Source organism: Brassica rapa, chromosome A08 (assembly GCF_000309985.2).
Source record: "Brassica rapa cultivar Chiifu-401-42 chromosome A08, CAAS_Brap_v3.01, whole genome shotgun sequence".
Taxonomy (NCBI): domain Eukaryota; kingdom Viridiplantae; phylum Streptophyta; class Magnoliopsida; order Brassicales; family Brassicaceae; genus Brassica; species Brassica rapa.
The window spans coordinates 4,112,207-4,140,155 of NC_024802.2; the positions used below are offsets into that span (position 1 = coordinate 4,112,207).

General features: G+C 37.0%; 3 protein-coding genes across 11 annotated transcripts in view; all 3 read left to right on the top strand.

Annotated features, from left to right (window-relative positions):
• Positions 1-246: 246 nt before the first annotated feature.
• Positions 247-13,475, top strand: LOC103833094 (cysteine proteinase RD21A). 3 transcript variants are annotated; one of them, XM_018653393.2, is made up of 5 exons: positions 11,043-11,596; positions 12,003-12,238; positions 12,323-12,463; positions 12,584-13,033; positions 13,122-13,475. In XM_018653393.2, exons 1-5 carry the CDS (start codon positions 11,080-11,082, stop codon positions 13,206-13,208), a joined length of 1,431 nt encoding a protein of 476 aa, XP_018508909.2. In that variant the 5' UTR covers positions 11,043-11,079; the 3' UTR covers positions 13,209-13,475. The 3 variants fall into 3 exon arrangements, 1 of the variants encoding a protein (XP_018508909.2); XR_004450160.1 differs by lacking the exons at positions 12,323-12,463; positions 12,584-13,033; positions 13,122-13,475 and adding an exon at positions 253-1,026 and having other exon boundaries at positions 1,341-11,596; XR_004450159.1 differs by lacking the exons at positions 12,323-12,463; positions 12,584-13,033; positions 13,122-13,475 and having other exon boundaries at positions 247-11,596.
• A 5,494-nt stretch (positions 13,476-18,969) lies between these two features.
• On the top strand, positions 18,970-21,640 carry LOC103833096 (ethylene-responsive transcription factor RAP2-1). The gene has a single exon (XM_009109191.2). The coding sequence runs from the start codon at positions 20,988-20,990 to the stop codon at positions 21,453-21,455; it is 468 nt and encodes a 155-aa protein (XP_009107439.1). The 5' UTR covers positions 18,970-20,987; the 3' UTR covers positions 21,456-21,640.
• A 244-nt stretch (positions 21,641-21,884) lies between these two features.
• LOC103833097 overlaps positions 21,885-27,949 on the top strand; it is a 1,138,500-nt gene continuing 1,132,435 nt past the window's right edge. For 2 of the 7 annotated variants that reach the window (XR_004449953.1, XR_626125.2), the window contains exons 1-3: positions 21,885-24,011; positions 25,158-26,996; positions 27,229-27,279. Coding sequence is in view for 1 of the 7 variants with exons in the window: in XM_033276556.1 (XP_033132447.1) it covers positions 25,158-26,477 (1,320 nt within the window). In the remaining 6 variants the exon portion in view is untranslated. Of the gene's footprint in view, positions 24,012-25,157; positions 27,948-27,949 lie in introns of those variants that run through there. The other 5 variants (XR_004449952.1, XR_004449951.1, XR_004449954.1 and 2 more) reach the window with 3 other exon arrangements.

Here is a 27,949-nt window from a genome sequence, read left to right on the forward strand (position 1 = left end):
TGAAATTTTACTTTTAAAACTCTAAATTTGAAATTTTGAAGTTCCTTTTTTGGAGAGCAAAAAAACTTTATATTTGAAGTTATAGTTTCTTTTGGAAATGCTCTTAATATATTTGTTCAAAAAACTAATAAAATAGATAAAATAATTTAGAAAAGATAAAATATATTTAGTCATACAATATAATTTAGAAATAGATAAACTAATAAAATAGATAAAAACTAATAAAATAGATAAAATATATTTAGTCATACAATATTCAAATTTATATGTTATATCTTATTTTATCTTTTTATATTCTGAGTATTATATTGTATTTTAGGATTTTAAATTTGTTTATATGATTTAAACATGTACATGAACCCAAAACAAATCCAAACCAGAATTTACAAGTATTCAAATAGAAAATAAATCTTTAACTAAAAAAAACGAAATCCGAATAGGTCCGTATGTAACTTGAAAGGGCATCAGAATTTCCACCCTCACCAAAACTACGTTAAATCGAATTATTATACCCACACACTGTAGGCCAAATGGAAAACATGTTAAGCTATACCTAAAAGAAAAGGTTAAGCTATTACCCTCGATTAAAATGTTTACGCTTATTATACAACTTTTCAAATGATCTCTACCAAGTCTGAAATAGTGGTAAACTTAAGTTCATATTTTTTGAATAGTAGTAGAAGAAATATAATATTTTCTTATTATTTTAATTTGATTTTGAGTTAATTATATATATCAAAATAACTTTATATCAAATGTGAAATAAACAAAAGAAAAAGGAAAATAGTGACTAAAGTAACGTATTGGAGTGGCGACGAAGATGGCGATCTAGATCTACGATGATCTCACGGCGTTGGAATCCTGGGATTCGAGGTTTTTATGAGGGCTCGATCTCGCAATATGTGGTTAATCTTCGATGGCTTGGCTTGGGGAAGTGGTATTTGGGGAAATCTCAACGATTTGAAATTTCCTTGATTTGGATTTTGATTTCGATCCTCTTTAAGACGGAATCAAATCCTTATAGAGGTATCGTAGTTCTTTCTTTTGGTATTTTCACTCAGAGATCTGGGGTTAATAGAAAAGGGAATCGCGATGGATTTGATGTGGAATTGATTTGGGAAGTATGGGTTTTGCGATGGAGTTGGTTAAAGGAAATTGATTCCAATTATAATTATACAAGATTCTGCGATAATAGGAGAAATCGTGGGAATGGAATAATGAAGATTTTGGATCAGTATAAAAGGGATATGGGGATGAGTTTTATCATCTCATTCAAAACTTTCTCTCTTTCTCTTGAAAAAGATCAAAGTTTTACTTTTCTTCTTTTGGATATGACGCAGAGTCAGCTCTTGGGTAATGTGGGGGAGGTGAAGAACGCTGAAGGCACTCGCAAGAGGCTGAAGATCTCGGTGCCCCACTTTGACAATTCAGCGTTGATCAAAACCTTTTCGAAGACCTTGCTTGGTCGCTGTATGAATCCTGAGAAACAGGAGATGAAGGCGCTGATCTCGAATATGCCGAAGATCTGGAAATTGGAGGAGAAGGTGGTGGGTACAGACTTGGGTTTCGGGAAATTTCAGTTTGATTTCGAGAAAGAGGAGGATATGGAAGGGGTTCTTAAGCTCCAGCCGTTTCACTTTGACTACTGGATGCTCTCTCTGGCACGCTGGCAACCAAAAAAGTCCTTGCTATACCCGTTTGAGATCCCGTTCTGGGTACGTGTGATAGGCGTACCGGCGGAATTTAAAACAGAACCCACATCCGAGAGCATTGGCAATGCTATTGGAAGGACGGTAGCTGTGGATGTAGTTCACTCCCGAGTTCAAGTGGTGGTTGATGGGTTTAAGGAGCTCTGTTTTGAAACCACGGTGGATTTCACAGGCGGAGAATTCTATGACGGCGAGGAAGCTCCAGTGTCGTTGAGGTACGAGAAATTATTTGGCTATTGCCAAGTGTGTGGTAGTTTTTGTCACAAAGATGAAGTGTGCCCATTAGATGAGAAGAATAAGAAAATGAGTCCGGAGAGGAAACATGAAGGCAGAGATGCAAACGGTTCATGGCATGAAGGTGGAAAGCATGAGGATAGGGCGAGGAGCTACAAGGGTGTTGTGATAAACGGGAATGCGCATAATAAGGAGAGAGATGGACGTGATCACTATGGCAAAGGCAAGAGCAAAATGGTGGAGGAGCCAGAGTTTAAGTGGATAAATGTATCAGCGAAAGGAAACAAGAAGGCATATACCAGTCGAGGAAACTATAGGGGAGATGGTGATGCTTCTCGTAATAGACCTGCAAGGAGAGAGGATACACGAGGTGGAGTTGAGAATGACCAACCAAGAGAGCAAAAGGAGTACAAAGGGGCACGTGAGGAAGCTCGAGAGGAGGGAGAGATTCGGAATGCCGAGGAGCGGGTGGTCACAATGCCATCTCAAAAATTTCAAGAGGAACTGGCCAAAACTCAGGCTGATGGAACAGAAGCAATTTCTGATCCTATAGAGGCGGAACAAGGCTTAGTAACGGTACAAGGCATGGTGGAGGATCAAGGGGAGTTAGATGATGAAGACGTGATGGACATGGACGAGATTAAGGCGCACCTACTTGAGAACGGAATAGATATGGATGCTGAGGACTTTATGGAGAATTGTTCAGAGGGAGAGGCTGAGGAGGTGATCAAGGAAGGTAATGGCAAGGAGGAAGAAAAAGTGGCGTTTGTGGAAGAGGAGCAAGGTCAGATTGGCGGTGATGCAGGGAAGAAACATGGGTTACGTAAGCGCCTGTTCAAGCCTGCGTTAAGCACGGTGGGGAGTTCTAGGATGAGGGTCTTCAATGCGCTGGCGTCACCAAGGAAAAGAGCTGTACCTAAGTCAGGAACAAGGCAAGGAGATACCAGTAAGCAAACAGAGTTTAAGGGTCCTTTAAACCCGAAATCTGGCCAGCAGAAGTCTTGAGTTTATGGATAGAGTCCCTCTACAAGAGTGGTTGAGCAAACCGGGGTTGGTTTATGGTCTGTTTAAGGGTTTTGTTTGTTCGTCGGTTTTACTAAGCTTTAGAAGTATTTGGTTTTCATTTGAGTTAAAGAATAAGTTGTGTCTGCTCTTTGTTTTGTTTCATGGTTGTTGGTTAGTCTTTATCTGGAGAGAAATCAATGGATTAATAAAAATGCGCTGGGTCTTTGGTATTGCAGTTTCTTTGTTTTGTGTTGTATTCGGGTTTGGTATAGTGGTGACAGTTCTTTTCAGGAGTATGACTGTTATGTGGATATGTTTATGTACCGGAAGGTAGTGAGTGGTGGTCTATCTGGTTTCTTTGGTTTAGTGGTGTTAATTAGAAGATTTAGGGTACACTGGCTTGGCTCGTATTTGTGGCAGCAGAGGGGTTGGGGTATAGTAGTGACGCAAGGGGGGATCATGCTGTGGAGGTGGAATGGTTTCGGAGTAAGAAGTCATTCTGTGGTACTTAATGTAGACGATAAGGCTATTTTAGTTTATTGGTCGAACAAGTATTTGGGGACTACTCGATTTAGTACCTGGGTTTATAGGGTCTTGGGGCGTAACATTACACTTTTGTTTATCGTATGTTGTTGTTTTATTTTTAAAAAGGGGAGTGTAATTGGTTTAAAAAGGTTTCAGTCTGTTGGAGGAGATTCCTGGATATGTGGAAGAGTTAAATGTTTATCAGGTGATTGGTTAATTGGACAAGACTTTGGGGGGTTTAATAACCTTACCGGGAGTATGTTACGATATATTCATATCAGTTTCGTTTTATATTGTGATAGAGAGGCTTCGTTGTTTAATGCTTTGAATGAGATTTGGATAGTGGCAAAGATGAAGGAACAAAGGGTTGGAGTGGTTATGGTTATTTTATGGACTGACCACAAAGGGTTTCATTACATCCGCTGGTTTCTGGCTCTCCGGAGTAAATAAAAAAAATAATTTTTAATGAGAGTTTTAAGTTGGAATTGTCGAGGAATGGGAAGTAAATGGACTATAAGTTATTTGAGCGAAATACGGCATAAACCGGATTTTTTATTTCTGGCAGAAACTAAGCAAGAACCAGATTTTGTTCAAAAATTTCAAGCTCACTTTGGTTATGACAATTTGGTAACAGTTGATCCATTGGGGCGGAGTGGAGGCTTAGCACTTTTTTATAATAACGAATTTCAGGTGAAGGTATTATATTCTAGCAATCAAATGATTGATGTAGAAGCAGAGGCTCTTGGCAAAACGGTTTATCTTACTTTTGTATATGGAGATCCAGTTCAAAAAATGCGAGAGCAAGTGTGGGAACGGTTAACTAGGTATGGACTGGCACGATCTGAACCATGGTTTGTTATTGGGGATCTCAATGAGATTACAGGGAATCATGAAAAAGATGGAGGATCTATTAGGAGTGCAGATTCTTTTGTTCCTTTTAATAATATGATAAGAAATAGTGGTTTACTCGAATTTCCGGCCCGGGGGAACAAAATGTCATGGCAAGGGAGAAGAGGAAAAGGAAAAGGGGCTGTGACGGTTAGATGCCGTCTAGATCGTGCCTTAGCAAATGAAGAATGGCACACTTTATTCCGATGTTCTTATACAGAGTATCTTGGAATGGTGGCATCTGATCATCGGCCAGTGGTGGCATATTTGGAGGATAAAGTCACCAGGAGGAAAGGACAATTTCGGTTTGATAAGAGGTGGATTGGACAGACGGGCCTTATGGAATCAATTATATCAGGTTGGATAGATTATAATGAAGGAGGAAATGAAGGGAGTACACATAATGTAGTGGAAAAAAATAGTAACTGTCGTCACGAAATTGCTAAGTGGCGAAAAGATAATCCTCCTTATGGAAAGGAAAAAATTAATGAACTACAACAAGCCCTAGAGGAGGTGCAAACAGATAATTCTAGATCTCAGGAGGATATTTTGGAGGTCTCTAGGAAATTACAGAATGCATATAAGGATGAGGAAGAGTACTGGTACCAGAAAAGCCGGAATATGTGGTATGCATCTGGGGATCTTAATACAAAATTTTATCATGCTTTAACAAGGCAAAGACGGGTTTGTAATAGAATTGTTGGTTTACATGATGTGGATGAGAATTGGATTACGGAGGAAAATGGGGTGGAAAAAGTAGCAATAAGTTATTTTGAGGATCTATTTACTACCACTTCCCCATCGGATTTTGACAGCTTTCTTTCAGAGGTAACACCGACCATTACTCCTCCGATGAATCAACACTTGTTGAGATTAGCGACGGAGGAGGAGGTCAAAGAAGCTTTGTTTATGATGCATCCTGAAAAGGCGCCGGGGCCGGACGGCATGACAGCTCTCTTTTTTCCAACATGCCTGTCATATTATAAAAAATGATTTAGTGGAGATGGTGAATGATTTTTTGGTCTCGGGAGATATGGACACTCGGTTGAATGTTACTAACATATGTATGATTCCTAAAACAGAGAGACCTATGAGGATGACGGAATTGAGGCCAATTAGTCTATGTAACGTGGGTTACAAGATTATTTCGAAGGTTTTATGCCAGCGATTGAAAATCTATCTTCCATTGCTCATATCTGAAACTCAATCGGCTTTTGTGGCAGGAAGGCTGATTTCTGATAATATCCTTATCGCTCAGGAAATGTTTCATGGATTACGGAACAATAAAGGATGTCAAGGAAAGTATATGGCAATCAAAACGGACATGAGTAAAGCGTATGATAGAGTGGAATGGGACTTTATTAGGGCATTATTATTGAAATTAGGATTTGACCTTCATTGGGTCAAATTGATGATGGAATGCATATCGTCGGTTCAATACAGGGTACTCATAAATGGTCAACCACGAGGTCTTATTTTTCCTCATAGAGGCCTACGGCAAGGAGATCCGTTATCACCGTATTTATTTATTTTATGTACAGAGGCTCTGATTGCAAATATAAAAAAGGCAGAGAAGAGTCAACAATTGACAGGGATGAAGGTAGTGAGAGCTTGTCCGGCGATATCACATTTGCTTTTTGCGGATGATAGCCTCTTTTTTTGTAAAGCTCAAAAAGAGGAGTGTCAAACCATTCTTCGGATTTTAAAGGAATATGAGGCCGTATCAGGACAGTTAATCAATTTTGATAAGTCTTCAATTCAATTTGGACACAAGATTGAGGAATCTGTCAGACAAGAATTAAGGGATTTTTTGGGTATTCAGAATATTGGAGGAATGGGATCTTACCTTGGTTTGTCGGAAAATATGGGGGGTTCAAAGACCCAGGTTTTTAGTTTTGTGCAAGATCGGTTAAATAAGCGAGTTAATGGATGGACGTTTAGGTTTTTCACGAAAGGAGGGAAGGAAGTGATCATTAAATCAGTGATTACAGCATTACCAAATCACACGATGTCCTGCTATCGGTTACCAAAGGCTAATGTGAAGAAACTGACGAGTGCGGTTTCACAATTCTGGTGGAGTCCAGGGGGAAGTACTAGAGGCATGCATTGGAAATCATGGGACAAAGTATGTGCAGAGAAAGATGAAGGAGGTTTGGGTTTTAAGGACATCACTGATTTCAATACGGCGATGCTTGGTAAACAGTTATGGCGGCTGATTGAAAAGCCCAATACGTTATTTTCTCGAGTTTTCAAAGGTCGGTATTACAGGAATGCTTCACCTTTGTAACCGATTCATTCATACTCCCCGTCTTACGACTGGCGGAGTATTGTTTCTGCTAGATCTCTGGTAAGCAAAGGACTAATCAAAAGGGTGGGATCAGGATCTTCCATCTCGGTGTGGAATGATCCTTGGCTCCCAACCACTCGCCCGAAACCAGCTAATAAAAATCAACACAATTTATATCCGGATCTTAAAGTTGAGTCTCTCATTGACTTGGCTTCGCGTACTTGGAATTTGGAGGCAATTCAGGTTTTAGTGGATCCCCAAGATGCAAAACTAATAGAAAGCATTCCATTGAGCAGGACTCAACGGATAGATAAAGATGGATGACATTTTACAAAAAACGGGAAATATTCAGTCAAATCAGGGTATCAGGTCGAGAGAATCTATCCAGATAGAGAAATACCACCATTACTGATTGGTCCCACGGTTGATGTTTTAAAGGCTTTCTGTTGGAAAATACGTTGCCCACCAAAGATTAAACATTTCTTATGGCAATTAGTGACAGGGTGTATAGCAGTGCGGAAGAATTTACAATCAAGGGGGATTCAGGGGGATATTTGCTGTGTAAGGTGTGGAGCTAATGAGGAATCGATAAATTATGTATTTTTTGAATGTCCTCCAGCTATTCAGGTTTGGGCGCTTTCGAAGATACCATCAAACCCAACATTTTTCCCAACCAAATCACTCTTCACAAATATGGATCATCTATTTTGGAGAGTCCTCCCGCAGATGGAGGACGACCAGTTTGCTTGGATACTTTGGTACATTTGGAAAGACATGAATAATAAAGTTTTCAGTAATTTGGATATGGATCCCATGGATACGCTTAAACTGACAGAAACAGAGTCGACATTATGGGCTGAAGCACAAGTCTTAAATGTTCAGGGAACGGCTCCACAAATAAATACGACATTACCATCAATTCCTGGAAGATGGTGTTTTACGGATGGTTCTTGGAAAGAAGGTTCTAACTTCTCAGGACAAGGTTGGCTCAGTACTTTGGTAGGGTTTGATGGATTGATGGGGGTAAGGAATGTTCGGGCTAGTCTATCGCCTCTTCATGCGGAGATGGAGGCGTTATTATGGGCAATGGAATGTATGAAGAATTTACGTCAATTTCAGGTTACGTTTGCAACGGATTGTTCTCAATTGGTGAAGATGGTTTCGGAACCAGAGGAGTGGCCAGCTTTTGCAAGTTATTTGAAAGACATCAAGACCCTGAAAGAGTTCTTCACCCGATCAGAGATTCTCTATGTACCACGGACGCAAAACTCAAAGGCGGATAGTCTAGCTCGCAGTGCTAGGAAACAACCGTCTTTTGTTGTTTACATGGATGCAGATCACCCGGTTTGGTTTACAGAGTCAATATGAGTCTGTATAGTTGATGACAAAAAAAAAAAAACTTTATATCAAATACATCATTTATCTACTAAAAATAAGTTTTCTATCCAATATTTATTTTTCTCTTTGTAGATTGGGTTCAACTTATTGGATATATATCACTTTTGATTATTTTGGCGGCAAAAAAAAGAAAGATTATTTTGGCATTTTATCATACCGGAATCGAAGCAAAATGTAGATTGAACACCATACCTAGGCCGAGAAAAAAAAAAACACCATACCTAAAACATGTTAAATAGATATCTCAATTTATTTATTTGTTAGTGATACTCACACTCTAGCCCAAGTAGAAAATTGGTTGAGCTATCTAGCCTCGAGTAAAATGTTTACTCTTATTCTACAACTTTTCAAAATTTCTCTACCAACTCTGAAATAAGTTAAAATTTTAATACAAAAATACGATTCTTTTTTTCATTCTTTTCATTTTGAGTTAATTTTTTATATATCAAATAGACCATTTATCTTCCAAAAAGAAGTATCCTAATCCCGCATTTTTTTTCTCGCTGTAGATTAGGTTCAACTTGTTTGATATATATATCACTTTTGATATTTTGCTTTCAGTCAGATTAAATGAATTTTCCTATCTAGATTGAACATTATATCGAAAATTCAGCATTTTAGAAATTAAGAAGAGCAACCAACATCACACAAAAAAATAGAATAGCATTTTATTTAAAAGAAAAAAACATTTATCACGCTATCTCATTTGGCTTTTATATATGAGTGAATTGGGTGAAAATCTTAGAAAAAATAACAAATTAAGAAAATACCTATGACATAAAAATTGTGGGGATTCAAAATGATCCAGTATAGTCAAAATGATAAAATTATCCTTTTGTTTATAAAAGAGATATTTACTTGATGACTGGTGATAATAGGTTAAAAATTAAAAAAAAAATATAAATGTAATTGAGGGAATTTGACATGTTCGAGAACACAGTCAAATCGGACGAACGGCAAATCAGACGAACGATTACATGCCGGCGAGACGCTTAGTGGTGGTGTGTCATGGCTATATCACCATAATCGACAAGGAAATCGGAGCCAGCAATTTGTTTTTATTTTTTCTAAGTTTTGAATTATCAAAATCGTGTATTAGTGATAGATTTATGTAATTGAAATACAAACAATAAAAAATCGCACAAAGCTTTGATGATATAGGAGGAAACTGAAGCCGGCGGCCATGAAAACAGCTTAAGCTGTCGAAAATCATAAAAAAATTAGGGGAAGAAGATGAGTTATTTACATTTATGCCACTCATTAAAAAATAAAATAAAATAAGTCTAAGGGTGCAACTCGAACCTGGGAAATGAGTTTGAGAGTAGCAACGTAAACCACCAGACCACTGTAACTTATTCAAATATGGCTCGCAAACTCTATACTATAACCTTTATTTCCGAAAATGGTATTCAAAGAAAGTTAGCGACATGTTAAATTGACCTTAAAAATAATCTGGTGGTTTGTATTTAGCTAGGGAACAGAAACACAGGTTGGGTTAAAATAAAATTTATGTTGCTAAAGAAAGTTGTGGAGATTGATTTTTAGAGTTTTAGCATGTTTTATGATGTAAATATACGCTAAAAAAATTATTAACGGGTAACTCTTTGTGTGTAAGGTTTACAACAGCTGCTAACGGTGTAAATGGGCATTTTATACAAGAGGAAGCCCATGTTGTTAACCGGGTAACTTTTTTGTTATGTCACACTTATGATAGAAATCTGAATGGCTAAGACATTTTATATAACCAAAGAAAGTTTATAACACTAAATCAGTTATTTAAAAGCCAAAAATTATATTTGCACTAATCCAAAACATATGTGTGTTAAACAGTAAATAGGTTAACAGAAAATGGATATATATATATATATATATATATATTTAAGTTAGCATGTTAACTAATTCAATAGAAAGCTAAACATTCTAGTGACCGTTTAACACTTTTAATGTGCAGGTTTCTGTCTTAGCAAATAATCCAGTAGCCGTCCAACCGGAAACATAGTTTTGTTAACTTTGATAAAAACTAGGCTAAGTTTATTAGTGACATGCTATTTACAACTATATATTGCTAACGTGTGAACATCAACAAACAAAAAACAATAAATTTGGCTAAAATAGTATGTTTGCTAACCCACAGTTATATGAGTTAGGATATGTAGCAATAAAAAGAGTAGGATTCTGATGAAATCAAGATTATTTGGGGCATAAACAAAAGATTTCAAGAATGCAGGCACCAGTGCTGCAAATTCAGAACTTTCGCCTGGGTTAAATTGTCACAATCAGAAGTTAAAGGACTAAACTGAGGACGTGTCTGCAATTTACAAAGACGTGGGTTAATATGAAAATAACCAGAAGCCCAGAGGACCTGTATTGCAATAATCTGTGAAATCACCATAAGAAGAGATCTGAGCTTGGCTTCAACGCGGAAAAGGGCAAGTCCGTTACAGTGCAACAGCAATTGGAGCTCGGGATTGATCTTGCCATAACTGATTCGCGAAGGAGGATAGCTCGAGAATTGGAGATGGCTTCGACGGTGAAGAGAGCCAGTCGCTGCGGAGGACGTTGTAATGTCACGGAGAAGACGAGAATCTTGCGGTGGTTTGGAGCAAAATCGCGAGCTAACCACTGTGGTTTACTGGAGAAGTACCATGGCGAAAGAGAGTCGACATTACTGTTTTTTTTTTTTTGATCAAGGTCGACATTGCTGTATATAAGAAGGATGTCTTGAGAGAATTTTGAGATCTGTGATTAAAGAACTAATGGAAAAGTTTCTAAAAACAAGAATATGCCCACTTGCGTGACACAAGGAGATTTTGTGTTAACTTGGATTATCAGGATATAAAAAAAAAATATGTTATATCTATTACAGTTTACCGGTCACTGATGATCATACATGAGTAAGGGTAAAGTAGTAAACTAATTCTCTCCTAACTGCATCGAAAACATAAATAGTGTATTAGCCTAATTATCGTATAAGTCTTATGTATGGAGTGCAAATACTCTTTATATATACACCCCACGACCATCTCTTGTCCAATGTCCATCGTATTTTCCTCTTCTCCAAAGAAAAAAAGCAGTGAAAAAGAAATGAAGCTTGTTAATCATGCTGTGTTGATCCTTTTCCTAACGTTGATCGCCGTCTCATCGGCAATGGATATGTCGATCATTTCCTACGATAAAAATCACCGCACCGTCTCCGCGGGCAGCCGGAGCGACGCCGAGGTTTCTAAACTCTACGATGAATGGCTAGTGAAACACGGGAAGGTTCAGAATTCTCTTACAGAGAAAGACCGACGGTTCGAGATCTTTAAAGACAATCTCCGTTTCATCGACGACCACAACGGGAAGAATCTTAGTTACAGATTGGGTCTTACGAAGTTCGCGGATCTCACTAACGACGAGTATAGATCCATGTACGTCGGCTCTAGGCTCAAGAGGAAATCCACGAGGACCAGCCTTCGCTACGGGTCGCGTGTAGGTGACGCGCTCCCGGAGAGCGTTGACTGGAGGAAGGAAGGTGCGGTGGCTGAGGTTAAAGATCAGGGAAGCTGCGGTAAGTTTTCTGAAATTCCTTTTACGTGAATAAAATAACTAGTATCAGTGGGAAAACATAAATCTTTTTTTACTGTATCGGAACTTGTTAGTTATCTGTCTTGTCTAGTTCGTTCAAAAACTATAGGAACTTGTGGAGAAAGACACGTTTGTCCCTTCCAGGAATGGTGGGTGGGGAGATGTTGTAGTCAGTCCCCACGTATTTATGAAATCCTTTTAACTGTCAACTACAAAATATTGAGTTAATTGGTGCGATTGTGTTTATTGTCATAAAATCAACATTGATATGTAGGTATATTTTCTGTTAGATGTTAATGGTTTATAGTACGCTAATGTTAATAATGATTTATTAATTAACTAATTTCTTTAAAAAAAAAAACTAATTTCATCATTTTTTAATAATGAAGGGAGTTGTTGGGCGTTTTCAGCCATCGGGGCAGTGGAGGGCATAAACAAAATCGTGACCAGAGACTTAATATCTTTGTCTGAGCAAGAATTGGTTGATTGTGACACTTCATACAATGAAGGTTGTAACGGAGGCCTCATGGACTATGCCTTTGAGTTCATTATCAACAACGGTGGAATTGATACAGAGGAAGACTATCCATACAAGAGTGTTGATGGACGTTGTGACCAGACCAGAGTTCGTGTTTTGACCAGGAATTATAATTCTTAACAACTTGTGGATGATTCCTATATCACCTTTGTGTGTTTTTTTTTGTTGCAGAAAAACGCTAAAGTTGTCACGATTGATTCATATGAGGATGTGCCTGCCAATAGCGAAGAATCCTTGAAGAAAGCACTTTCTAACCAACCAATTAGCGTCGCCATTGAGGGTGGTGGTCGTGCGTTCCAGCTCTATGATTCAGTACGTATTTTAACCATGTTTACATAGTTCTTAGGAGTTTTATCATTGCCGAGGTTGCTTGTTTGCTTTTACATCTCTGTAGTCTAATGCTTTTTTTATTGTGTTATTTTCCTTATGAAGGGTATATTCGATGGAATTTGCGGAACAGATCTGGACCACGGAGTTTTGGCTGTCGGGTACGGAACAGAGAGCGGCAAAGACTACTGGATTGTGAAAAACTCATGGGGGTCAAGCTGGGGAGAGAGCGGGTACATAAGGATGGAGCGTAACATTGCAGCTTCAGCCGGAAAATGTGGAATCGCTGTGGAGCCTTCATATCCGATCAAAAATGGCCAAAACCCACCAAACCCAGGACCTTCACCTCCATCTCCGATCAAGCCTCCAACCCAATGTGACAGTTACTACACATGTCCTGAGAGCAACACTTGTTGTTGTCTCTTTGAGTTTGGCAAGTACTGCCTTTCTTGGGGATGTTGCCCACTAGAAGCAGCCACTTGTTGTGATGACAACTATAGTTGCTGCCCTCACGACTATCCCGTTTGTGACCTTGATCAGGGAACTTGTTTAATGGTAAGTTCTGCTTCTTCCACTTTGCAAGAAAACAACAAATTAATGGTAATGCTTGAAACTAAGTCTTTTGGGAATGTGTAAATTGCAGAGCAAGAACAGTCCGTTTAGTGTCATGGCCTTAAAGCGCAAACCTGCAATGCCATTCTGGTCACATGGCAGGAAGACCATTGCGTAAAGAGAAGATGGAGACACTGCACATTTGCTTCTTCATAGAGGGCTCCTGACTCATAGGAGCAGAGAGATCTCTGAAGAGATTTGTCACATGCTTTTAATGTTGTTGTTTATGCCATAACTAGATACATAAAAAAGCAGCTGCTGGGTTTCGTGTCTATATAAAGAACCATAAGCTGCATTTAAGCTCTACGTTGGGTTTCGTTGATGCAATGTTATGGAAGTATCCCTCTTATATTCTATGAAATGAAGTTCCACATTTCCTTTTGCTTTTTGAGTTTTCTCCTTCAGTTTACTTCTAACATACTTAGATTGAGACCACATACGAGAACCTATTTGCACATGATCATCGTTTTTGAGACACATTTAAGATTTTCGTAACATTTTTAGCATTGCTTGACGACTGATTACTTTTTTAGTATCAAGGAGAGAAGGGATGCAAGAAAATTCTATCAAAAAGCCTGAGAGATGTCAATCAAAGTCCCACATTGGATAATTAGACAAGGAGTGTCTAATATATAAAGAGATGTCCAACTCTAATAGTACGAGGCCTTTTGGGAAGGAAACCAAAAGTAAATCCATGCGGGCCAATTTCTAAGGCCCAAAGTGGACAATATCGTACTAATAAGATAAGATAGAGTTGGACATGAGATTTCACAATCCCAACAATTGGTATCAGAGCGGTTGACGAGAAATCTGCAAGAAGACCAAAATACCCTTCGAGTAGGAATGGGACCCTTCAAGGTGGAAAGGGAGGTTCGGCAGAGATTAGTCAGAAGATCCTGGAATTGTGGGAAGAACATTCTCGACTAAGGGTGTCGAATGTCGAAGATGCGACAAGGCACCGAGATGATTCGCTAGAGGAAAAATGGCACAAGGTGTGTGGTCCTTAGCTTGAGGGGGAGAATGAGAGATGTCAATCAAAGTCCCACATTGGATAATTAGACAAGGAGTGTCTAATATATAAAGAGATGTCCAACTCTAATAGTACGAGGCCTTTTGGGATGGAAACCAAAAGTAAAACCATGCGGGCTTGCTAATTAGGCCCAAAGTGGACAATATCGTACTAATCGGATAATATAGAGTTGGACATGAGATTTCACAATCCCAACAAAGCCAAAGTGTTCTATGTTAACTGACCCGGGGTTGTCAGCTCTGGTCTCTACCGACTTGCATTCCGTCCTGGTATTAGTATCCTACAAAATTTTCTAGTGTTCGACAAATGTAGTTTCCACCCATACTGGTAAATCTAGAATGTTGATTTGAGAAACTCATGTTGTTCACTTTAATTGACTTTTTTCAACTAAACAAATACCAATTGTTTCAGGGTGGTCACTTTCCGGTGAAACAAAATCTTTTTAAAGTTTTTCCATCTTTACTCTGTTCGAAAGCTTAAGGTTTTATAAGATTAATTATATTACCTTAAACCACACTTTTTTCTCAACAAAAAACCACACTTTTTCTGTTATTGATTGATAGATTGGGACTGGTTTTAAAAGGTTTATCATATCAGACTTCGGGAAAGAAATCCATTTTACTACATGAAAAAGAAAGAAATCCATTTTACTAAGGGAAAATTCCTTAAATAAACGGACTAATTTCTATTTGTTAATAAAATACAAAAATGATATTGGATTCCCATTTAATACACAGACTATTTTTTGTTGCCTATTAAATACACAAATATTTGAAATTCGTAGATTTTACACATCGATTTAAACGATGTATAACGACGTTAACTAAGCATGTGGTTAAACCGTGAAAGGGAATTCCTTAAAATACACGAACTAATTTTCATTTGCTCATAAAATACATGAACTATTTTGGATTCCTATTTAATACACAAATTGATCTTCATATCCCATTAAATACACAATCTTTTAAAATTTACAGATTTACACATCGATTTAGACGACGTCAACTATGTTTCGGAGAAGTAAAAATGTTAGCTTTCACTTAAAAATCCTTCAAGATAGATTATAATATTATATTGTTAGTTTTCTTCTCCGTTATGCTTTAATAGTATAAATTAACCTTGATTGACTCATTATCACTGCAATCAAAGTGAAGAGTAAGAATAAGAAACACATAACACTAAACTAATTGTAAAATCAGAAGCTCTTTTGGAAATTACCGCATTTTTTATTTCACGACATGGAAATCGACTTTAATTCAAAGTGATATAAAGGGAAATCAAAACGAAGAAGAATACAAAGAACACTTGGAGAATAAGAGAAGTTAGAACAGATTAGTTCTTAACTCACATTGAAACAAACTTGAATTAGAGGCTGAAATTAAATTGAATTAGAGCTCAGCTGATTTGAGATTTTTTTACTGAGGGTGAGCGTGCTTTTCATAGTTTAAATATGTGTTTAATAAAAACACTAATGTCGTCTTCACTTCGGTTAAACATGGTTGAAATCAATTTGTAAAATCTGTAAATTTTAATTTTTTTTTGTATTTAATAGGATACGCAAATTAGTTCGTGTATTAGATCCAAAATAGTTAGTTTATTTTATGAACAAATAAAAATTAGTTTGTGTATTTTAATAAATTTTGTTTTTTTTTTTGCATTTTAACGATGTTTTTATTTAAACACATTATTTTCGTTAAATAGAATTCACGTAGTCGAAAGCAATGCGTAAAATCTACAAATTTAATTTTTATAAATATTTAATAGGCAATAAAAATTAATTCGTGTATTAAACATAGATCTAAAATATTTAGTGTATTTTATTAGCAAATGAAAATTAGTCCGTATATTTTTAAAGAATTTTCCTATTTACTAATCGAAAAGAAAAGTGAATAAGATAAGTTATACCTATTTGGTCACCCACATCAGCCACTGATTATACCTTACCAAAAAAAAATAATAATTATTTACTATATAGTACTATACCGTAATTTGGAAGACGCATGAATAAGGAATTAAATATAGGTAAGTTAGTTTGATGTCGAAAAAACGTAGGAGTAAGTTGGAGATGGACTATACTATTGTGGGTAAATTCTTTTTACAGTGATTAACTCCACCCCGAAAATTTAACTCCACCCCGAAAATTGTTGGACATGATTTATATCTATCTTTTTTCTTTGAAACATTTTTCTTGAAACATAAGTATGAACTAGATTTTGATCCGTGCAACCGCACGGGTGTTTGTTTTCACTTTTCTATACATAAATTATTGTTTTAAAACATAAGTGGTATATATTTTTAATGTTAATCATGTACTTAAATATTTATATAACTATTTCAAATACAATAATTTTATAATTTACATATTATAATTAATTAATTATTTAAACCTTATGTATTTGCCACTTCTTATTATATATTTATTTTATTGTATTTGCATTTAGTTATTAAGCAAATTAATATATTCAAAAGAAAATATATTTAAAAAATATTTTTTATTTAATTTATGCTAAATTCTGACCCGTATTTCAAATCTGAATTTATTTTTACCAATATTTTTATGCTTATTCATTTTAGATAATTTATTATTGTATATATAAAAGTGTAAGATATGTTAATTTTTATACATGTATTATATAGTTTGTTAATTTTAATCCGTTCTATCATCATATTATATTTTAAATAAATAGTTTATATTTATGAAAATAAAATTTATAAATTTATCAATTGAATATAATTTTATCATATCTATTTTAATATAATAATTATATTTTAACATGATCATGAATATAAAAGTAGACAAAATATGATATAATTTATTTATTTCATTTATAAACGATAACTTAAAATACATTAAGTTATTGTTTAAATATTACACAGATTTATTAGAATTTTTAAAATATAATATATAATATATATTATATTTAAAATGAAAATATATTATGATTAAAGTAGTTACAAAGATTTTATATTATTAACTTTAAAGAAATACATGTTAATTTTTATACATGTATTATATAGTTTGATAATGTTAACCCATCTTACCAACATATTAGATTTTATTTTTGAACATAAATATTTTATAATTACGAAAATAAAATATATAAATATATAAATTTAATACAATTTTATTATATTTAGCTCAATATAATAATTTTAATTTAATATGATTGATTATGATTATATAATAACTAAAATATTATAGATTTTTTTATTTTTCATTTTATATAACTGAATATATTAATGTATAATAATATTTTAAACTAATTTCGAAATTAGTGAAATATTTAAATATAATTTCGAAAATGAAGATCTTGTAAAAATCTTTTTAACAGATTTGTTAGAATTTTAAAGTAAATATATTTATATTTAAAATGAAAAGATATCAAAAGATCCTATGATTAAAATATTTTAAAAATTATATTTATTATTAGTCTGAATTAAAATATAGTATGAATTTCTATGAATAGGTCCATTAGGTTCATTTTTCAAAAAATCACACATGAATCAAGGTTGTGACTTCTGTTTTAATATATAAGATGGTGACCAAGAAACAATGAGGAATAATGCATTCCCTAATGTTTCTAAAAAAATTTACCATTCACTAGGAATGATAATTCCCTCTCATTCCTTTTTTTTTGTAGAGAATTAAAAAACAAAATTATTTCTTGTTAAATTTGAGAAGGAACAATCTTTCTTTTTCATTCCTGCTATTTTATTCCCATACATTTTTTTTTCTATTCGTTTTTCTTGTTTCCCGAATGGTCATCAGTCAGACATATGTCTAACATGGTCGATTATGTAATTGAATTCAGCTCACTTTAATCACAAAATAGCATAAAGTTAAATCGATTTGAAAATAATAATAAAAAGTTTGATTATATAAAGAAAAACTAAAACCGAGAAAATACATTAAAAAACACATATAATTCGACATGAAAATTAGAATTTACGTTATTTTCTTTGTTCTTGCCGAATGATTAATCTTTTCATATAAAATCAATCAAATATCTTTGTAATAGTCTCTTGATCTATTCAGATTAAATTTAAGTGGAAAATTAATATAAAATACCTTTTTAGGATAATAATGTTGAAACTTAAGTGATGACTAGATTGACATCTGCAAAGAGATAAGAAGGTGAAGGTGAAGGTGAAGGATCCTGTTACTCCAAGAATTTGATATAGAAATAAAAGATAAAAGAGGAGTTGACAACGGAGTTGCAGATCACCTTTCCCGAATAAGAGTTGAGAATGATGTATCATTGACGATTTCCTGCCAATGGAAAACATATATCAAAAGGATTCTTCGTTCATCGGCAATATATGTCTTACATCTGAATCAATGTCGACCGATACCACTGATGGAACGTCGACCGTTATAACGCATGAAGCGTCGAACGATACCATTCATGGATCATCGATCGATGATACTTGATAAATCATACTTACTCATTGGTAAGAGAGTACCTGCAGATGTAAGGCAATCAATTAAAGATACTCTTGGGATCCAGAATGAAGGAGGTGTGAGTTCATACCTAGGGATTCCAAAAGATATAAGTGTGTCTAAATGCAAACTATTTGCCTTTCTTAAGAACAAACTACAAAACATAGTAAATGGATGGACATGGAGATGGTTATCAAAAGGGGGGGCGGGAATAGAAGTGCTAATTAAATCTATTTTAGTAGCTCTTCCGACTTATGTTATGTCTAACTTCTTACGACCATTGGAAATATGCGAAAACCTTGCGAGTGCCTTTGCACGATTCTGGTGGAGCTCAACCCCCCCCCCCCCCCCCCCTATTTATCAGCAGAAGAGGGAGGCATTGGTTTCCGGATGATACATGAGTTTAATCTAGCCTTTCTGGCGAAACAATTGTGGTGTATAATACAGTTCAGAGACTCTCTTTTGGTCCATGTTTTACGTGGCAAGTACTATAGACTTAGTTTGCCTTTGCAAGCTATTGACATAGATACCCCTTCATACTCCTGCTAGCCTATCAGCTGCAATACCTCTGTTGTTACTAGGGATTAGAAAGAAGATCCATTCGGGTTTTGATGTAAAAGCATGGGATGATCCTTGGATCCTGACTTCACCTGAAAGGCCAGCCATGCCAAATGTCCCGGTAGTCCATCCCAGGATGACTGTCAGTGAATTTATTAAAGTAGACTCAAACGAATGGGATGTCGAAATGCTTGAGAACTAAGTCTCTCAAGAAGATATACCTTTGATTCGAAGTTTGGCCATAAGCCGATCTTTACAACGTGTTTATTACTTCTGGAGATTCACTAAGACTGGCATGTATACTGTTAAGTTAGGATATTGGCTATTCATGTATATTGTCAAGGTTGAAGAAAATGTTTTCTACACTGAACCGAGTATCACAAAGCTCCAAGCCTTTGCTTTGAAGGTAAATGCTCTACAAAAGATTCATCATCTTATATGACAATTACTCAAATGACATGTTGCAATCACAATGAACTTGAATAGTTGCCATATGCGATGTGATAATATTTGTCCAAGGTGTGGGGATCCAGATGAGGCAGTAACCCCTGCTATCTTCAAATATCCACCGGCACTTCAATCGTGGGCTCTTGCGGCTACACCGTCTCATCATGATATATTCCATGTTTCCATCATATATATTAACATTGACTACCTTTTCTGGAGGAAGAATAATATTGAAGACTCAGAAATGGACATACACCCTTATTCATGGATAATTTGGTATCTATATAAAACAAAGAATGCTAAACTATTCAGAGGGATAGATAGAGACCCACTCGAACTAATCAGATATGTAGATGGAGAATGCCAAGCATGGTTCACGGCAAATCAGTCACATGTTATGTTGACTATAACAATAATAGTAACATCTCCAGTCTTATGCTTTGAGAATATATGCATGGTGGATGGTTCTTAGACCTCCACATAGATCTACATTGGATGCGGATTGGTTTGGAAATATAGCTTTGGACAAACACAACTCATGAGTACAAGAAAGCAAAGAAGAATATAATTTGTTTTGCATTCGGAATTGGAAGCACTAGGATGGGCAATGGACAACATGCTACATTATTCGACATGTTAGCATTTCGGGACATATTGTAAGGATTTAATGGAAATGATAAGGGAAGCTCATGCATCACAGACTTTTTCGACAGAGCTGAAGGAGATGCATGAACTGAAAAGAAGATTCCACGATTTCAAGCTATACTCATTTTCAGGGGACAAATTGTGACCGCTGATTTTTAGCTAGAATTACTCGATTTTTTCACATGTCTCTTTGTTTTGTTGGTTATTCTATTTTGCTATGGCTACCCAGACCAACTCAAGTCTTAGTAATAGAATATCCTTTTGATGTCCAAAAATATCATATTGTAACTATTATCACATCTACATGTCCACTACAAGATCTAAGCCAATATATTAGTTTGATCTTTGAACAATAGAAGGACTGAAAGTGCAATTTTTTCTTTCTTTTGGTTGCTCTCAAGATCAAAATAATATTTTTTTGTTGCTTTTGTAAGTGAATTATATTTTGTATTTTACATTAGAATTGAAAGAAGTACAGTTATTTTTGTTATCCAATTTCGTATTTATTTACAAATTTATGAATCTTAGTACACTTTTATACATTTTTTGTGATTAACATATAAATGGCATAATAATTCCGATATGATTTGACTTATATGAATTAGAGAACTCGATATGTTCATTATCACAAAGTCACTGAAGCGATAAAATTGAAGAGTACGAGGTTGCTTGGCAGTTTCTATATATCACAATATCTATAAAGACTTTCAGCCGTTCAATTTTGCCACCGTACTTTATAAAGTTCCACAACCCTCATAAGTTTTGTCTTTTTATCGATGGAACAAGAACTACAACAAGAGCCGTGTAGGCGGAAGCGAAGGCAGCCACCGCAAGAAGAAGCAGACACCCACGTGGCAACGAGGCCGTTTAAGCCGTACAGAGGAATACGTATGAGGAAGTGGGGCAAATGGGTGGCTGAGATACGTGAACCAAACAAACGTTCACGTCTTTGGCTCGGTTCTTACACAACCGCCGTAGCCGCTGCTAGAGCCTACGACACCGCCGTCTTCTACCTCCGTGGCCCCTCAGCACGCCTCAACTTCCCTGATCTTCTTTTTCAGGATGAGGGTCACCGATCAGCCGCGGCTGCTGCCGTCGACATGCCCGCCTCTCTGATACGTGAGAAAGCTGCAGAGGTCGGCGCTAGAGTCGATGCTCTTCTCGCTTGTTCTGCGAAGTCGCGGTCTCCTTCTTCACCGGTATTAGTTGAGAAACCTGATTTGAATCAAATACCTGAATCATGAGATATTTAGTGAAGTTATAGACAACATATACGCATCTTGTTTTGTTTTCAATGGCGATTACAATTACATACGTGATACACAGACGACACATGTGAAAATATAGAGATGTACACATGAATAAAGTATCGAATAATTGTTATAATCTTGTTTAATTTGCTATTAATGAGAAGAGAGTTTTTGTTTTAGCCTTTTCCATAATTTTGTTTGAGAATTTCTAATTCTTTTTTCGAAAACTGGCCAAAATTTCTAATTCGGGTCCTCTTCCTATTTTATTACTTAAAAGTTGCGAAGCTTGATCCAGTCGAGTACCCAATATTACCAAAGACCTCCATCCATTGGACAAAATACTTGTTCTTGTCGAATCGTTTGTAAAAAGATCGCCCATCCTCTTTTTTTTTCCCTTATGAATTTGATTGAAAAAATTGAAAACATACAAGCATGATATCCAAAAGCCGGCGGAAACACATTACTATCTCCGAAAGCATAACCCACAAACGAGATTCTCAAACCCAAACAAAGGGTAAGACATACAACTACAGCAAACACAAAATGAGACTGCACTCTTACCACCAAAACCGAAGTCAGTCCTTGAGAAGGATGATAGAAATAAGTCGTCCAATCATTAAATAGCCGGCACTTTTGCCAAGAACCAACCAAGCACAAGAGAGAGTAGGTGGAGTAGTGGCCAACACAACAACACCGGACCAAACATACCTGAACCATCCGTTCACGGTACCAAGCCAAAACCAATACGCCTAACGAGAAACTCCAAATGTAGAAGAGCCAAACACCCCCAAACTAAAGCCCCCTCCTCAAGCGAACCTTCATCGGATAGCCTAAACCCTCAACTTCATTATACTGATTTATCGAAGCCCCCAAAGAATGAGAGAATCATGAGTCCGAAAACCACACTTATTATAAGGCTGCGAGAAAGATTCCTTCATGCCTGAGAGATGGAGAGGTGAGAAGAACCCTGCAACTTCTGAAGAATAAATTATTTTGGGTTAATGACTCACTCATTCTCTACTTTAAAGTTATTTTGTTTCAAGATATATAAATTCTTTTGGGTTAATGACTCACTCAAGCTGACGGAAATTTAGTCACGTTACTTTTGGAAAATATGTCAAAATTTTTTTTTTTTTTCCATCCCAAAATGAATAAGTAATGAAATGGATGCAATGAAAAAACAAGATCTTTTTCTTCACAGATAAAAATGAAAAAACAAGATCTTTTGAGTCCTTAATGAGTACTTCGGATTACTTCTATCCGTTACTTCTCACACTTTCACTGAAATCCTAATATTCAAGAATTCACAGTACGAAAATAGAGAACGTATTGGTTTTATCGATGCGCAAAAATATTTATAAGATTACAAGATCGGCAACGAAAATATCCTAAATTTTTTTTTTTTTTTTGAAAATATCCTGAATTAAGAAGCGAATAATACCACAATATTCACAACGATGAATGTGATCAGAAAAAAATATATTCCCTACGTGATCAGAAAAAATATATTCCCTATATATTATTTGTGAAACATTTTTAAGTTGTAACTTAAAGGATCAGTGTTGACGTGTCGTCACCTCAGACCGTCTCAAAGTCATTTTTTTAATGGACTAACGTAACTAGAAAAATGGCACGGATGTCATAAAGAAACATTAGGGGATTAATGTATTAGTGTATATTAGAAGTCATACATGTATAACTCTGAGAAGCCCTTAAGTGATTATTAAGGCCCATTGACGTAAAGATAAGCTAGGTAGCTAAACCATTCTTTTCGAAAATTTGTAAAGAAATAGGGGACATAGTAACCACAATTTCATAACCGATAAACTGCACTAAGAAAAAAACAATAAAATACTAAACCGATGAAAACTCCATTCGTTATATTCCTGTTCTTAATCAAAAACAATAAACCTGGAATAAAGAATGAATATATGTTTAGTGCACTGTAACTGTAACGACCCGGATTTTTCTGGTGGGCCAGTTTGGCCTTTATTAAAAATTAAAGTCTAATTCTCTCTTTTTACTTTGTCCCACATTGGATGTTTAGAAAACCTACCTCCCTTCCCTTCTCCTATATAAAAAACTCCATCATTTCTCTTTATTCTCATCAAGTCAAAGTATTTCTTTGCGTGTGACGAGTTGTTGTTGAATTATTCGACGACCAGTCACTAGTGAATTTTCCGGTGGGATTTCCGGGTGAGCTTCCGGCGAGATTTCTGGACGAGCTTCCGGTGAGATTTCTAGACGAGCTTCCGGCGGGTTTTCTAGTAAGTTTGTTGCCTCCTTATTTCTAGTTATAGGAATATTTTAGGAAAGTTTCTAATTTAGGAAATAAGTTATATTAAGAAAGTTTCTATTTTAGGAAAGTTGCCATTTTAGGAAAGTTGCTATTTTAGGAAAGTTTCTATTTTAGGAGAGGTTTCATTTTAGGAAAGTTTCCATTTTAGGAAACTTATTTCCAGAGAAGCTGAGCTTAAGTCGTTGATTCTCGTGTTGCAGTTGACCTCAGCTGACCGCATCTTCCGTTGTTCATTTCAGCCTGTGGCTAAGGTGAGGGCTATCCCATTAAATCCCGAGCTAGTTTAGTACTACTATTATGGAAAGTTTAGTTTCGAAACATGATCCGTCTCTGTGAATTGAGTCTGTTTGAGAGTCTTGTTTGTTTATTATTACTATTGATTGTTAAACCGAAAATAGGATAATAGAGGATTCAACGGTTGACTGAATTGAATGAATTAAGAACTGTTATTTATATATGTATATACATAAGTCTGTTATGAGATTGCGGGGCACAAAGATGTTGTGCTAACGGCGCATTGTGTGGAGATTGCGGGACACAGAGACGTTTGTGTTAGCGGCGCATTGTATGGAGATTGCGGGGCATATGGACGTCTATGCTAGCGGCGCATTGTATGAGGGATTGCGGGGTACAAAGACGTTTGTACTAGCGGCGCATAGGTGATTTCGGGGTACAAGGATGGACTCTTGTACTAGCGGCGCATAGAGTTATATATTTATATCCGTATAAGGAGAATGCGGGGTGTGTGATCTAGTTATGCACTATCAGCGCATTTGATGTTTTTAGGTGGTGTATTAGACACTGTGTTTGTTTTATGCTAGAACTAGGCCTACATAGTCGTAGTGCTATGTATTGAGTCAGTGGTTTGTGGTTTAGCATCCCATACCTCACGGAGTAACTCCCCTGTTACTCACCCCTCTTCTTTCCCCCTTTCAGGTGAGACTGACGAGCAGGAGTGATTGCTATCGGATTGGTGCTTTGGGAGTTTTATTCTTTCTTTTTCAAACTTGCGGATTTTATGCTTTTATCGATATTCTCGAGATTTATTATGTTATTTGGATTTATGGCTATTTATTGGATTTACGACTTTGGAGTTGACTTTTGAGAAGTAATAAATGGAGATTTCAGAATTTTATTTGTTTATTTTATTTTGGAAAATACGGGTGTTACAATTTGGTATCAGAGCGGGGTTCCGTCCCGGCTCTGACCCGGGATGGCGATTTGTTGGGACGTGGTTTCGATTCGGTTTTAATCGGTTTTAGACAATTTTTAAAATATTTTGGGAATATGGAGATTTTAAAAATAAAAGTAAATAGCACCTTTCTGTTTGGTATTGTGTCTAGAATCGTTGGTGTTCGGTTTTGGCAGAAGTTTATTGAGGTGCTTTTTCCTTTCAGATGCCGCCGCGTAAGAGAGTTGTTCGCACTCAGTCCGCTAGTGCTTCACGAGAGGGTGGAGATGAGAATGTGCCGCCACCGGTTCCACCGATTGATCAGGATGCCCTTAGGCAGATGGTGCAGGATGCTGCCAGACAGGCTGCACATGAGGCAGTTCAGCAAGCTGTCCAGGAGGCTGCTAGAGTAGCTGCACAGGAAGTGGTTAGGCAGATGGCTGAGGCTCAGCAGGTTCCGCCAGTTCAGGTTCAGGGGCATCAGCAGCCCCTTATTCAGCCGGTTCCACCAGTTCAGGTTCAGGGGCAGCAGCAGCCCCCTATTCAGCAGGTTCCTGAGGTTGATGAGACGCTTATGCAGGTGATGAAACAGATGAAAACTGTGGATTTGGAGACTTTTGGGGGAACAGTAGACCCTTTTCAGGCTTATAATTGGAAGCATAGATTAGCTACGTGTCTGCAGACTATCAATTGTCCGTTGCGCCTTTGCCTTAATATCGCAGAGTTGTATCTGCGTGGGGATGCATTAGTATGGTGGGATGGAGTGCAATCGATGCGTGATGGCGATATGACTTATGAGGATTTCCTCATTGCGTTCGACAAGAAGTATTTTCCTAGAGAAGCATTGCACCAGAAGAAGAATGCTTTTGAGCATCTGAGGCAGGGTACTAGGAGTGTCAGAGAGTATGAGCGGGAGTTTTGCCAACTCCGCTTGTTTGCTGGTAATAATTTTGATGCGGAGGACTTGATCAGGAGATTCTTAGATGGGATGCGAGTTGATCTTCGCGGCAGGTGCAGTATGGTTACTTACACAAGCTTGGAGGATCTGGTAGAGAAGGCTGCTGTGCAGGAGGCATGTATTGCAGAGGAGCAGAAGTACTCTAAGGCCCAACCTAAGACTGAAAGAACTTCAGGGTCACCGAACATGGCAGGGGATCAGTCAGGAACACCCAGTTGTGAGCGCTGCCATCGCTACCATTTTGGAGATTGCGTCATGTGTTTTGCATGTGGGCGGTTAGGCCATGTGGCCAAGTATTGTCGATTTACAAAAGTGGATGGTACTGGTACCGGACAGGTTACAGCACCAACGACACTAGCAGCGGCTTCAAAGAAGTGTTATGGATGTGGCCAGCCTGGTCACATTTTCCGGGATTGCCCGAGGGGGGGACGTGTAGAGAATCCATTACCAGCTAAGCGCCAGGCTATCGCACCACGAGTATTTGCTGCAAGAGGCAACGAGAGAGTTGAGCCGGCTGATGGTATGTATCTTTTCACTTTGGTAGTTTACGTTTGTGCATGTTGTCTTTTGCGGTTATCATGTGTTTAAAAAAAAAAGTTGTGCTTAAGATCAGTAGCGGCTGAGTATGAGAGATTTCACCTTATTTGATATGGGAGGACCACATAGTTTGGAGTGTCTACAGCGAACAAGCGTCTTTATAACAAAGTTAAGTCATGCTGAAGACATCTTATTCCTTTTCTCGGCTCAGGATTTGAATTCGGGGACGAATTCCTTCTTAGTGGGGAAGAATTGTAACGACCCGGATTTTTCTGGTGGGCCAGTTTGGCCTTTATTAAAAATTAAAGTCTAATTCTCTCTTTTTACTTTGTCCCACATTGGATGTTTAGAAAACCTACCTCCCTTCCCTTCTCCTATATAAGAAACTCCATCATTTCTCTTTATTCTCATCAAGTCAAAGTATTTCTTTGCGTGTGACGAGTTGTTGTTGAATTATTCGACGACCAGTCACTAGTGAATTTTCCGGTGGGATTTCCGGGTGAGCTTCCGGCGAGATTTCTGGACGAGCTTCCGGTGAGATTTCTAGACGAGCTTCCGGCGGGTTTTCTAGTAAGTTTGTTGCCTCCTTATTTCTAGTTATAGGAATATTTTAGGAAAGATTCTAATTTAGGAAATAAGTTATATTAGGAAAGTTTCTATTTTAGGAAAGTTGCCATTTTAGGAAAGTTGCTATTTTAGGAAAGTTTCTATTTTAGGAGAGGTTTCATTTTAGGAAAGTTTCCATTTTAGGAAACTTATTTCCAGAGAAGCTGAGCTTAAGTCGTTGATTCTCGTGTTGCAGTTGACCTCAGCTGACCGCATCTTCCGTTGTTCATTTCAGCCTGTGGCTAAGGTGAGGGCTATCCCATTAAATCCCGAGCTAGTTTAGTACTACTATTATGGAAAGTTTAGTTTCGAAACATGATCCGTCTCTGTGAATTGAGTCTGTTTGAGAGTCTTGTTTGTTTATTATTACTATTGATTGTTAAACCGAAAATAGGATAATAGAGGATTCAACGGTTGACTGAATTGAATGAATTAAGAACTGTTATTTATATATGTATATACATAAGTCTGTTATGAGATTGCGGAGCACAAAGATGTTGTGCTAACGGCGCATTGTGTGGAGATTGCGGGACACAGAGACGTTTGTGTTAGCGGCGCATTGTATGGAGATTGCGGGGCATATGGACGTCTATGCTAGCGGCGCATTGTATGAGGGATTGCGGGGTACAAAGACGTTTGTACTAGCGGCGCATAGGTGATTGCGGGGTACAAGGATGGACTCTTGTACTAGCGGCGCATAGAGTTATATATTTATATCCGTATAAGGAGAATGCGGGGTGTGTGATCTAGTTATGCACTATCAGCGCATTTGATGTTTTTATGTGGTGTATTAGACACTGTGTTTGTTTTATGCTAGAACTAGGCCTACATAGTCGTAGTGCTATGTACTGAGTCAGTGGTTTGTGGTTTAGCATCCCATACCTCACGGAGTAACTCTCCTGTTACTCACCCCTCTT